Source organism: Electrophorus electricus, chromosome 16, assembly GCF_041902795.1.
Source record: "Electrophorus electricus isolate QZ-2024a chromosome 16, ASM4190279v1, whole genome shotgun sequence".
NCBI classification, from domain to species: Eukaryota; Metazoa; Chordata; class Actinopteri; order Gymnotiformes; family Gymnotidae; genus Electrophorus; species Electrophorus electricus.
In genome coordinates this window covers 21,342,687-21,353,768 of record NC_137512.1, presented here as the reverse complement: position 1 = coordinate 21,353,768, position 11,082 = coordinate 21,342,687, and the positions used below count along the sequence as shown (strand labels likewise).

General features: G+C 43.4%; 3 protein-coding genes across 6 annotated transcripts; 1 reads left to right on the top strand and 2 right to left on the bottom strand.

The window, feature by feature from the left end:
* Window positions 1–1,884: 1,884 nt before the first annotated feature.
* Window positions 1,885–3,791, bottom strand: lsm11 (LSM11, U7 small nuclear RNA associated). Of its 2 annotated transcripts, XM_027022584.3 has the most exons (4): window positions 3,309–3,791; window positions 3,042–3,181; window positions 2,870–2,953; window positions 1,885–2,626 (listed from the first exon to the last, which is right to left on the bottom strand). In XM_027022584.3, exons 1-4 carry the CDS (start codon window positions 3,742–3,744, stop codon window positions 2,300–2,302), a joined length of 987 nt encoding a protein of 328 aa, XP_026878385.3. In that variant the 5' UTR covers window positions 3,745–3,791; the 3' UTR covers window positions 1,885–2,299. The 2 variants fall into 2 exon arrangements, with proteins under 2 accessions (XP_026878385.3, XP_081555176.1); XM_081699050.1 differs by lacking the exon at window positions 2,870–2,953.
* Window positions 3,792–4,065: 274 nt separating this feature from the next.
* On the top strand, window positions 4,066–7,380 carry zbtb3 (zinc finger and BTB domain containing 3). Of its 2 annotated transcripts, none has more exons than XM_027022570.3 (3): window positions 4,066–4,282; window positions 4,593–4,695; window positions 4,925–7,380. In XM_027022570.3, the coding sequence occupies exon 3, from the start codon at window positions 4,931–4,933 to the stop codon at window positions 6,755–6,757; it is 1,827 nt and encodes a 608-aa protein (XP_026878371.2). In that variant the 5' UTR covers window positions 4,066–4,282; window positions 4,593–4,695; window positions 4,925–4,930; the 3' UTR covers window positions 6,758–7,380. The 2 variants fall into 2 exon arrangements, with proteins under 2 accessions (XP_026878371.2, XP_026878369.2); XM_027022568.3 differs by having other exon boundaries at window positions 4,593–4,816.
* Window positions 7,381–7,846: 466 nt separating this feature from the next.
* rnaseh2c (ribonuclease H2, subunit C) lies at window positions 7,847–11,072 on the bottom strand. Of its 2 annotated transcripts, none has more exons than XM_081698652.1 (5): window positions 10,944–11,072; window positions 10,629–10,773; window positions 10,341–10,453; window positions 8,383–8,445; window positions 7,847–8,280 (listed from the first exon to the last, which is right to left on the bottom strand). In XM_081698652.1, the coding sequence occupies exons 2-5, from the start codon at window positions 10,771–10,773 to the stop codon at window positions 8,257–8,259; spliced, it is 345 nt and encodes a 114-aa protein (XP_081554778.1). In that variant the 5' UTR covers window positions 10,944–11,072; the 3' UTR covers window positions 7,847–8,256. The 2 variants fall into 2 exon arrangements, with proteins under 2 accessions (XP_081554778.1, XP_026878373.1); XM_027022572.3 differs by having other exon boundaries at window positions 8,383–8,502; window positions 10,944–11,070.
* Window positions 11,073–11,082: the final 10 nt, after the last annotated feature.

The window sequence follows — 11,082 nt, the reverse complement described above, 5'->3', positions numbered from 1 at the left end:
GCCACCGGTCACCAAAAAAAAATTTCTTCTCACTGATGAGAAGAATGCTGTCAGTGGAGGATCAGAAGTCTTTGTACCTTTTGAAGTCGCTATGGGCCGAGTACAAGCATTGTTCAAACATTATTTCCTGTTTTATGCAACAGTCCAAACTGCTTCCACACCTCCCATACAAAAGTAATGGCAAACGTATCTGTAGTCGAAAAGCTTCGATTACTAAAAGGCTTAACATTTATAAAGAAATTTCACTATACCAAACTGCCAAGGCCATTGACCACAAAAATGCACCAGCTTGCTTACAAGTTCAGTAGCACAGAAAAAAAACAAAACAGGCAAGACTCCAATGAACATGTTTGACTTCATGCATCAGCCAAGTTCCTCCAAGTGGGTGGTGTGGCCCAAAGGAAGGGCAGGAGTGACTCTAAATCCCACTGACTCATCTGTCAGCTGTTCCTCTTCAGTTCTGGACAATACACTGTAATACACTCCTATCCAATACCTGCTCAACTAACAGAATAGCCTGTATCCACTCAAACAGAATAACGTATTCAGGTTTGCCTGGAGCATTGATATTTTAGATCATCAAGTACTTGAGATCCTAATGTTTTGGGTTTTTTTAAGTATAAAACATACGCTGTGCGTGTGTGTGTTAATACTACATGAAACAATGAAAGGACGTAACAATCAATGGCCCATTAATACGTTCAATTCATTATATTTTATAACAGATGTTAAGCAAATATTAAAAATTGCACCCATTACCTCAAATGCTTCAAATAGTACTGTCAATTCCTGATGTGTGTGTGTTTTTTTTTAAGAATATTGCTTGCTTGCTTTCTCAGTTGCTTTCTGCATCTCTGAATGTTTACCACGAATAATTGAACAAGAATTTTACAGTTAATGTTGTTTTTTTTTTGGGGGGGGGGGGGGGTTCCCCCCAAAATACAGTAAATAAAAAAGTGATTGCCATGACTATTTAAACACATATTTGATTCAAGCATGGCGGCGACCCATCTCATCCCCTCCTTCCTCTTTTCCCTTTTGTTGTGCTATTCAAGTCTCTGCAGTTGAGGCTTGGCAGCAGGCTAGTTTTCTTTTACTAGCATTACTTGTTAACACTAAGGATGCTGTGCACGGCTCTTTTACAGCAAGCTGCAGTCAAAGAGTCAGTGCCAGCACAGGAGAGCCTCCATCTGGCCACATGTGCATTCCCATAGCCAGGGCCAGCTGGTCAACTCATGAATATTCAGAATGCAGAGCCGCTCTCATGAATAATGAGTAGCTGTTAGGAAGGCACATCTTTTTTGGTAAAGCAAGCTAAGAACTGTGAATTTGAACCTGCTGTCAAAGTTTGTGACAGTAACGTGTTAACACAACTCTGTGATAAATATATTTAACATTTAGAATGACATTTTTCATGTTAAACGTTAATATCTGCACTAAAGTTCCAGGACCTGCAGTAATCGGTGTGTTTATGGTTAATGTTGGCTAATGCATGCATTAAAGACAAATCACAATCAAAGACGTCAGGACAGTAACTGCTTCTGAGTGCCTTTCGCAATTTCCAACTTCAAAAAGCTCAATTATTCATGCTGTTTTATGAACTCCACTGGGACCTCATTTTCATTTTATGACTAACAGAGAAAGAGTCAAACTGCTAACAGGACATCCACATTACCTGTCCTTTTTCAATTAGGTTAGTCCCAAATGTCAATGAAATGAACATAGATGCTACTTAGTGGTGCCGTCTGAAGGTTTGAGACAGAAACAGACTTTCAGCATCTCTGCCCTATAAATATCAGAACAATTTAATACAATTGTGACATTTACTGTTGTTGAAAATCTTTACGGGGGTAAAAGGGGCACATTTAATATGTAGTAGACGCATACATTTGGATTGCTAGTTTTATTGTCAGTAGGAGGAGTCAAGGCTCGCCAAGTATTGGTTTTATATCTCCACCTAGTGGACAATTTGAGTAAATACAAGTGAACGCAAGGGGAGAGAGAGAGAGAGAGAGAGAGAGAGCTAGAGAGAGAGAGAGAGAGAGAGAGAGAGAGAGAGAAATAAAAGTGAAATGTGGTAGTCAAATTGTGTTTAAGATCAAATTGTGGTGGAACACTGTACGGTGAACACTTAATTAATATGTGATTGCAACAGATATTTAACTTTTTTTCCCCACCTCTACAAGCAGGACTCAAGACATATCAATATGATACAATATGATGCATTAGTGACTCACTGACACCTCATACATGTGCTCTTACAAGCAATGACCATTCATAAAACATGAAGAATGAACTGTCATAATTCTTGCTGAATATTCACAAGGAGAACATTTTCTCCACGAATAAAAAGCTGATTCACGTGACGTGTACACACTCTTCCATACTCCACTTTTGGTTTAGGAACCTTCTGTCTCCGAGCCGAGCTAGCGTCAGATCGACGAGACGTTCCTGGTCCTTCTGGTGCTTGTTTGGGATCTTGCACCGTCCTAATGCTGCTTGTGGTCTGATGATGCACTTCGCTCCCCAGCTCATCTGGTTCTGAGATCTTAGCTGCTGCTTTCCCAGAATCCTTTTCAACTGCACTAATCTCCTGGTTTTCCAGCATTTGTAACTTTTGGAAAAGCTGTAAACAAAGTGGACACATATTGTAGTGTCAATATTTCAGTATAAACTCTTATGAGGCCTCTTCCAAGGAACACACCTCACACTGTTATAGATTAAAAATAATATATTGACTTATTTCCAGGATCATATCTTAAGAGATAAGTTCAATATAGGGCTATCAAATAGAATGTGACCTTAATATTTAGCAAAATATAATCCAAAAAAGCACATTATTTCACCAGTAGTGTGTGAAATGCAATACCCTTGTGACAGTCAGTGCCTTTTCATGATAGAAAGCTTCGCCAAGTAAGGGTTCCCTGTAGGTTTCATCAACATCCACCATTGCCTTAGCAAAAGGGACATGGGTGCAAAGAAGCCAAAATTAGTGTGTGTATGGGGGGGTAAATTAACCAGGTTGACCGGCTGATATTTACCAGGTTCCAAAACTTGTCAAAGGCCACTACAAAGCCAGCGCATACTCCCCGAAGTCCCTTAAAGGTTCTAATGTGAACCTTGACTCTGATCCTCCCCTGAACACACCGGTTCAGTACTCCTAAAGGACTGCCTTCATGCACTACAAAGGAGGGTAAAAACAGCAAACATTTAAGAACCAAGAGCAAATAAATAACACCACGTGTTGCAGTCAATGGCAAAACGCAAGAAAGACCTGAAGTCTGTGAAAAACAAACATCCATACATACTGGGCATCCTTGTCAGAACATTTTTACGAGCTTTCTGCTTTCCGAGAGCTCGTTTCGCTCCACCCTCTTCTCCCTCAACTGGATTGTTTACCATGAGCTTTTTCAACCTCTCGATTCTTTCTGGGTCTTTTACGCCCTTTCTCGCCTTCCTGAGCCTTTTCTCCACATTTTCGGGCTTTGCTCTGCCGCGACCGCCTCTCATAAAGCTCTCGTATTCAGCGATGTTATTAAAGCACCTGATGTTGGGATAGGGCAGCGGGACCTTCGGGGAATACAAGGCGAGCAGCGGGTCAAACTTTTCAGAGCTGATGTCCAGTTTCTTGTCCATATCATCTTCGACACTTGCGTCTGGCTGGTCGCATGCGTTTGACACTACCGTTTGGTGACAGAGAAGCGGGCTGCTATCTGCTACAGCGTTGCTCTTATCCTCCTCCATTTTTCTTTTGAAGTAAGCTGAGTAATGCGAAGCCACCACACAAACTAGCCGCCGCCACGCTTCAGTTTAAAAGCAGGGACGGTCTTAAAAGTTGGAGGTGGTCCTTTAAAAAAAAAGAAGAAAAAAGTACAAGGAGGCAGCAAAAATAACAAGCAAACACAAAAAAAATCCTGATTATTGCGAACTAAATGTTTGTCGCGTAATTTGTATATGCACACATATGCATATAACATATCAATGTACATAACGAATCATCCTCCTTAGTGCTACACGGACCATTAACAGTGACGGAGCGAGTCCGTTCCTTTCCTCGCCCCTAGAGGGCAGACTTGAGTATGGATAACAAAAAGCTACGTTAGCTTTTCTGCAGGACTCGCACGATTCGGACTCAAATAGAAAACCTCGCTTCGTTGTCATAGCTGTTTTCAATTCAGCCGAGCGACACGTGTTGTTGTTGTTGTTGTTGTTTTAACCGTGAGGTTGTAGTAATGAGTTACTGTACTGTTCTGCTCGCTTCAGCAGTATCCCCAGCACACAGGTAAGGCCTGTGCTATTGTTTTAATAAAATGAGTTTGCTCGCTTGGCGTTGTCCCTGGTCTTTTCATATAGTACGTGGACTCAAAGAAACCTCGTTTTATGGTGCATTCACAGCACATTTAACCAACTAATGATTCTCGTTGTGTTTTGACAAGCTAAAACGTTTACTAAGATTTTGTTTTGTGAACGACTATCCAGCTAGCTGTGATGCACGCTTGTTATCTAGTTAGCCACGTAGCCTTTAGTGTTTGACTTGCTGTTAATTCTCCAGAGATGGATTGGTTAATGATATCACTTCTCTTTCTTTACAGAGGCCATGGCGGTTGTGATACCCCGTTCACGGAATGAATAAACTCTGTTTCACTGAGTTCAGATTTGAAAAACTCCTACTATGTTTTTAGCCAGTAAGAGACCGTAAGTGTACAGCCCGAGCAGTGCCAGTTCTGTTTGACAGCAACTTAATGTTTAAAACTTATAATAAAGATTACTCGCAAGATCCTTATAAACATCCATTAGACTTAGTTATTCGTCTGAGGTAAGTTAATATGTGTTTGGCGTCGTATGGTTAAACTGAATTTTAAAAGTGCCTTTCTTAAACATATCATTAGGTTACAATCCCTAACATGCATCCCTCTTCTTCTAGAAGGTAATGGAATTCCCGGGACACAGTCAGCAGCTCCTGGCTAGCCTGCGCTCCCAGCGCTTGCAGGGCTTTCTGTGTGACTGCACAGTGAAGGTTGGCCCTACTCGATTTATGGCTCACCGTGCCGTGCTGGCATCCTGCTCGCCGTTCTTCCACATGTTCTACTCTGAGCATCCAGTGGGGAACACCTCTACAGTGAACGGGGGACCAGAGAGTGACACGGTCACCATTAACGGGGATATAGTGACCCCTCCGGCCTTCGGGCTGCTCCTGGACTTCATGTACGAGGGGGTGCTGCGATTGGCAGCTCACCCCCCTCCGGAAGACGTGCTCGCTGCAGCCAGCTTCCTGCACATGAACGACGTGGTTCGAGTGTGTAAGAAAAGGCTGCAAGGACGAGGGCTGGCCGAGGCCGACAGCACCAGGGCGGAGGAGGGGGCCAGCGAGACTGGGGGAGATGGAGCAGTGTTTGGGGCGCCATCGAGAGAAGGGAGGCCAAACGGAGCGGAGGGGAGAAACGCTGGAAGGGGACTGGCAGCAGCAGCCAGACAGGGAGCTGCCAGTGTTTTACCGTCAAATCCGTCCTCGTCGCCCTCGGTAACGCAGTGTCCTCAGCCGAGCCAGCAGATGTCTGTTCATATTAATACTAAAACAGAGACAGGTGTGGAAGTGCCTAGAATTGACGCGCACAGTGCTAATCTGGGAAGTCCAGATATGGCAGACACTACTCAACCAGGGATGGACTCCCTTCCAGCAATCAGTGACTCTGGGCAAGGCCCGTACAGTTCCTCCCCCGGGCTTATTAGAGCTGGGACGTCAGCAACACCTGCTAGTCTTGAGTCTGCACTTTCAAGCCCCTGCAGCACCACAGAATCAGTTCAGACAGGCACAGAAACCCAATCCAGTGCGTCCACAGCTGTGGTTCAGGCCCCTGTGGACAACAGCCGAGCCGGTGACCATGCTCAGGATGTGCCCATGCCAAAGGAAACCAGCACTGTGTTTGCGCCTGCCACCACTCATCATGGTCAAACAATAAGAGCCAAGTCATATCAGCGCCAAGTTCCATGTCTTGCTGATTCTGTGCCATCACGGCATGCTCAGGGCCATGCTGAAGGGAGGCCAGCAGCAAGAGGCCTGGGTGAGCAGCCGGAACCGCGGTCTCCCACGGCCTTGTCCTTACCGGGGGGAGGGGCTGAAGAAGAGGATGCTGAGGAGGACGGGGTGAAAGTGAAAGTGGAGGCCATCGTGATATCTGATGAAGAACCAGAAGATATGGATATGGAAGAGACACTAGTCAGGATCCGAGAGCAAAGGAGGGAGGCTGATTTGGACGACAGGGAGGATTATGGCAGTAACCACGATGTTGAGATAACCAATGCCCACTTCATGCCTCCCCATGCATTAATGCAACTCTCCCATGATCAGCAAGAGCCACTCTCTTTCCCTCTTTCGCCACAGGGCCCTAGTGCTTCCTCGTCGGACACAGCCAGCTTTGCAGCCTCCCTTTTCCCAACCCCTTCCCAGCAGTCAGAGCATCAGGCCATTTACTTCGAAGAATTTCAGGATTCCCTCGGGAATTATGTGGAAGATGTGCCTACATGTAACACTTGTGGAAAGACATTTTCCTGTGCTTATACCCTGAGGAGACATGCCATAGTGCATACCAGGGAGCGCCCCTATGAGTGCCGTTACTGTTACCGCAGTTACACCCAGTCGGGCGACTTGTACAGACACATAAGAAAGGCACATGATCACGACCTGCCAGTCAAACGCAACAGAGCAGAGTCTGACCCTCCCCCGTCACCACCTGTTCCTCAGCCTCCTCAGACATAGCTAGTTGTTATCCATCCATAATCTTTCACATTAATGTATCCCCAGCCCCAAAAGATGCAATGTATTGCAAAAGTTAAAAGAGAAAAAAAAAAGGTCTGTGTTCCCAGGTTGTGTGGACCAACTTTGTAAAGAATTTTTACTGTTAATACAACCTTTAGTGCCATGAAGCAATCACTCTGCATGTAATTTCCCATGTGTAATGTAATACACAGGCAAAGCAGAAATCCATTCACCCAATGCCTTTTTGTATGCAGTTTTAAATGTGATAATGGATGGACTGAAAGACCGTAGCTGTAAAATAATAGTTAATTGCCTACAGTACATCTGGTTTAATGTTCCTGCTCAGAAAGGATGACCTGCATAGATGAAGTACTTCATAGTCCCAATTAGGAATTGTGTTTATTAACAAAGAGCATGGTACCTAGGCACAGTGTAGTAGGTTTCTCTTGTAGCATTGTTATTTGAAGGCATCTACCATTGCTGTACCAAAAACTGGCCTTGCAGCAGAGATGCAGCTATAACCTGAATGTGCTCTAACGAAGCTACAGGTAAGAGTTCAGCATATGCCTTTCTCTTAAAAATGATCAGAGCTTCATATCCATTAAATAAGAACCATTAACCAATATGTGCATTCAGTTCATTATTTTTGCTGCCAACTGCAATAAACAGTTATAAACAGAACAGGCCCACAAAAGTGAGCTAACACAGGCCTTTTCATTCCCTTACAGAATGGTGAGGTATGTGAATCTGGAGGTTAAACCCAGGTCATAGCATTGTTTCTGCATTTAAATCACATGGAATTAAACTGACTGCACCTCTGGCACTAAGGTTGCACATCCTAGTCATTTGCTTAACAACTGCTGAAGTAAACAGATTGCTCCATACCCGTTACACTAGCTAAGATGTAACTTGTATCAACAGCAGCAGTCTGGAAGAAAAAGACCCACTACATATTTTATTACAAATAGTGATTTTAGTCACATTAAAAAGAAAATGCTACTAATTGTGTGTGTGTGTGTGTGTGTGTGCGCACGCACGCGTGTGCACCACAGTTATGTTTTATGTAGTATTTACAGTTCAAACCCAAAATGTTTTAATAGATACAACTTTAATATTACAATGGAAAGTTGTCTTGCTGTCCTGAAGTTTGCCCAATCCACAAACTTAACATTTAAAAATTAAAACATTTACAAAATCTGCAAAGTACAATAAATGGCTGTTTTATATGTTTAAGAATTCAATATTGTGAATAAAAATTGTCATTTTCATGTATCCAGACTTAATTCTTCGATAAGACAACTTCCTATGTTTAGTATAAACAAGCATGTTCTAAAGTTGAAATGAGAAAACAAAAAACACCACTCATGTAATAAACCAGCAATACCTGCTGAACGGGACACCTGATCTGTCAACAATATGCATCAACAAACACCGCCATGCTTTCTTGTGGAAATGTAACAGAACAATAGGTGAGACGCTCGGTGAGGTAATCATGACGTTTAACCCTCCACTGGTGCATGTATCTGAAGAAAGAAGGTGACAAAGCATTAAATTATATGTGAACGGAAGCCACTTGTCAAATAAAATCTCTGAACTTTTGATTGACGTGTGAAAATAGACCTCACCACGTCTGCAAGTTTTGGCCACACCATTGCCATCATTATACGGTCATCGGATGTGGGAGGGGTCTCCAAGTTCCAGTATGTGAAATTATGGAAAACAGAAGACACCTTAACAATTCTGTCCTATAGGATTACAAGCACAGGGAGCATTAGGAAAAGATTTAAAATAAAGTTTGTTTGTTTTTTTTAACTGATTTTGTGTAATTTTCTCCAAACGTAACTTATTTGTTTCTGATTGCAGCACAGGCAGTATCTGTGTAAGGCAAGTGCATAAGAAGCCTGTCATCTACATATTTTTAATCTATTGGTCACAGCATTTTGTGACAGCGTGCTCACCGTAAACCGTAAGGACACATCACCCCTTTTTGGTGGATGTCGTCCTTCAACAGCGCACTTTGCAAATTGAGTGCAAACGTGACTTAAAAGGAACCAATTACCCAGCCCAAATGTGGCCCTTTTTTAGTTAGCCATCTTCTAGACCTCATCAACGGTTCATATCTAAACAAAGGGCTGCTGTTGACTGGACAGCTTTAGGTAGTGGAAAACTGCCAGCAGCACTGCGGTCCCATACACTCATATCATCACTAGGGGTCGACCAATGTGTCAACCCCAGGGCTGACACCAATATTTAGCGCTGGTGTTTATTTACCATCAATTTGAAAGCTACTGCTCTCCGGAGCTTCGTCTGCACAGTTGGACACAGATGCACGTCCAGCAAACGTGAAACAAAAGAAATGTGACGTTTCAGGCAAGGTCTGTGCTGCACGCATGAGTCATATTCATTTGGCTAGAGTGCATTTGTGCACTGGAGCAACTGTGCAAAACGTACAGGCTTCTGATGACAGTCATCATCTCAAGGTGTGAGAGTGAGCTAGCAAAATTATATGACCCAACATAGTGCTTTTTGCCAACCGCGCTGTTCATCTAACACATGTTCACCCTTTCTCTCGCTGTAGAAGAGAAGGCCTGCTCCCTTCACACATTTCTCACAAACACCGATAACCATGTTTGGATGGATTTACTTGACATTTGTTCCATATTTCTACCAACACAATAGCACCATGGGTGGGACGCAGGTTACAGAATTGTCAGTTGTACTACCATTGCAATAGCACTGCAGGCGGGACACAGAGAGAGATTACAGTAGTGTTCGTGAGGCACTTTATGCGTTATCCACATTTCAAGCAATCTAGTAATGCTGTAGGCAGGACACTGGGCCACACTACAGAATTGTGTTTTTTAATCGTGGTTGTATTAGATATGCACATACATTTAAAAAAGCTTTTGGCAAGAAAACAGGTTTAAGTGCCATTTCAGACAATCAGCAAAATGCCAAATATCGGCTCCCGATAATCAGTTGACCCCTAATCAGCAAAACACCAACTACCATGTGTGTTGAACATGTATTGTAGTGAAAAACTGACCACTGACAAATGGGGCAGAAGGTGGCTGACAAACTGAAACACAATGTGTATAAGGAGGATGTTTGTAATAAAGCTGCCAGCCCACAGAGGTACAAGGCAGGTGTAATAAAGTGGCTGGTGAGTGTATAGATCATGAATTACATTTGAAAACTAGAATGTAAAGTTTGTAGCAGCATTGAAACTATGAACATGGTAATGGCCTATAATCATAGCTATCAGTATGAAGCACAGATATGTGTAGTAATATTTATATTACATTTGAATAGTGTACCTTCAAAATTAAAGAAAATTTTAATTCAAAGGGTTTATAAGGGAATGTGGAGAGACGAAATGGCCAGATAACCAAGTGCGAATGGTTAACCAAGTGTGAAAATTTACACTTACCTCATACACACCATCTCTACACTAGTTTTTTACGGGTACACACCGTATACCTCTGTGCAGACATGTGATATTGGGGCTTGCATGGATATTTGTAGAAACTTTAAAGCACCCTTTTGCAACTGCTCCTACAAACCCAGTGGCCTACACACTTACTTCTTCATCAGATGAGGGCCTCTGAAGCTCATTTAGGACAACTCCCGTATAACCGTGTGGACACGACACCTCCTGGCCTCTAAGGCCACGGCCCCGGAACGACACGCTCTTTTCTACAACAACAACACACACACGTACACACACATACATACGTGTACGTACGTACGTACGTACGTACACACACACACACACACACACACACACACACACACACACACACACACACACAGTTACCGACAGCGTCTGAGAGTTACGGAGCTCACCTTAAAAGTAGTATCAAGTACAAACCGCCTTTGTGCTCCTTCACCGCGGGTGTAAAAAACCCGGAGACTTCGGCAGAGCCGTCGTGCTCTATTTCGCAGGGTAGCAGGTGAAGCTGTGGTGTGTCCGCCCGGTTGAGGGAGCTGAGCTGGACCGTCACGCAGCCCGACATCTAACCGCGGAGAGAAAGTGTTCAGCACCGTTACATTTATGACTAAGCGATGCAAAAAATAATTAACTCGTACAGTACAGGTCTTTTTTTTTGTCTTATCACCGCATGTCAAATAAATGTTTATACGTAATGTTTTCCCACACTAAAATTAAAAACTAGGCGACTCTTACCTTGAAAACGTGGCTCTTGTTGCCCGAACAGTTCCCAAACGGCGCCTTCTGATTGGCTCCGCTGTTCTTCTTCGTTGTTTCGGGGGCGTTTTAGCGGGTTTCTACCGCGAATACTGCCACCTGGGGTGCGTGTTTGTAA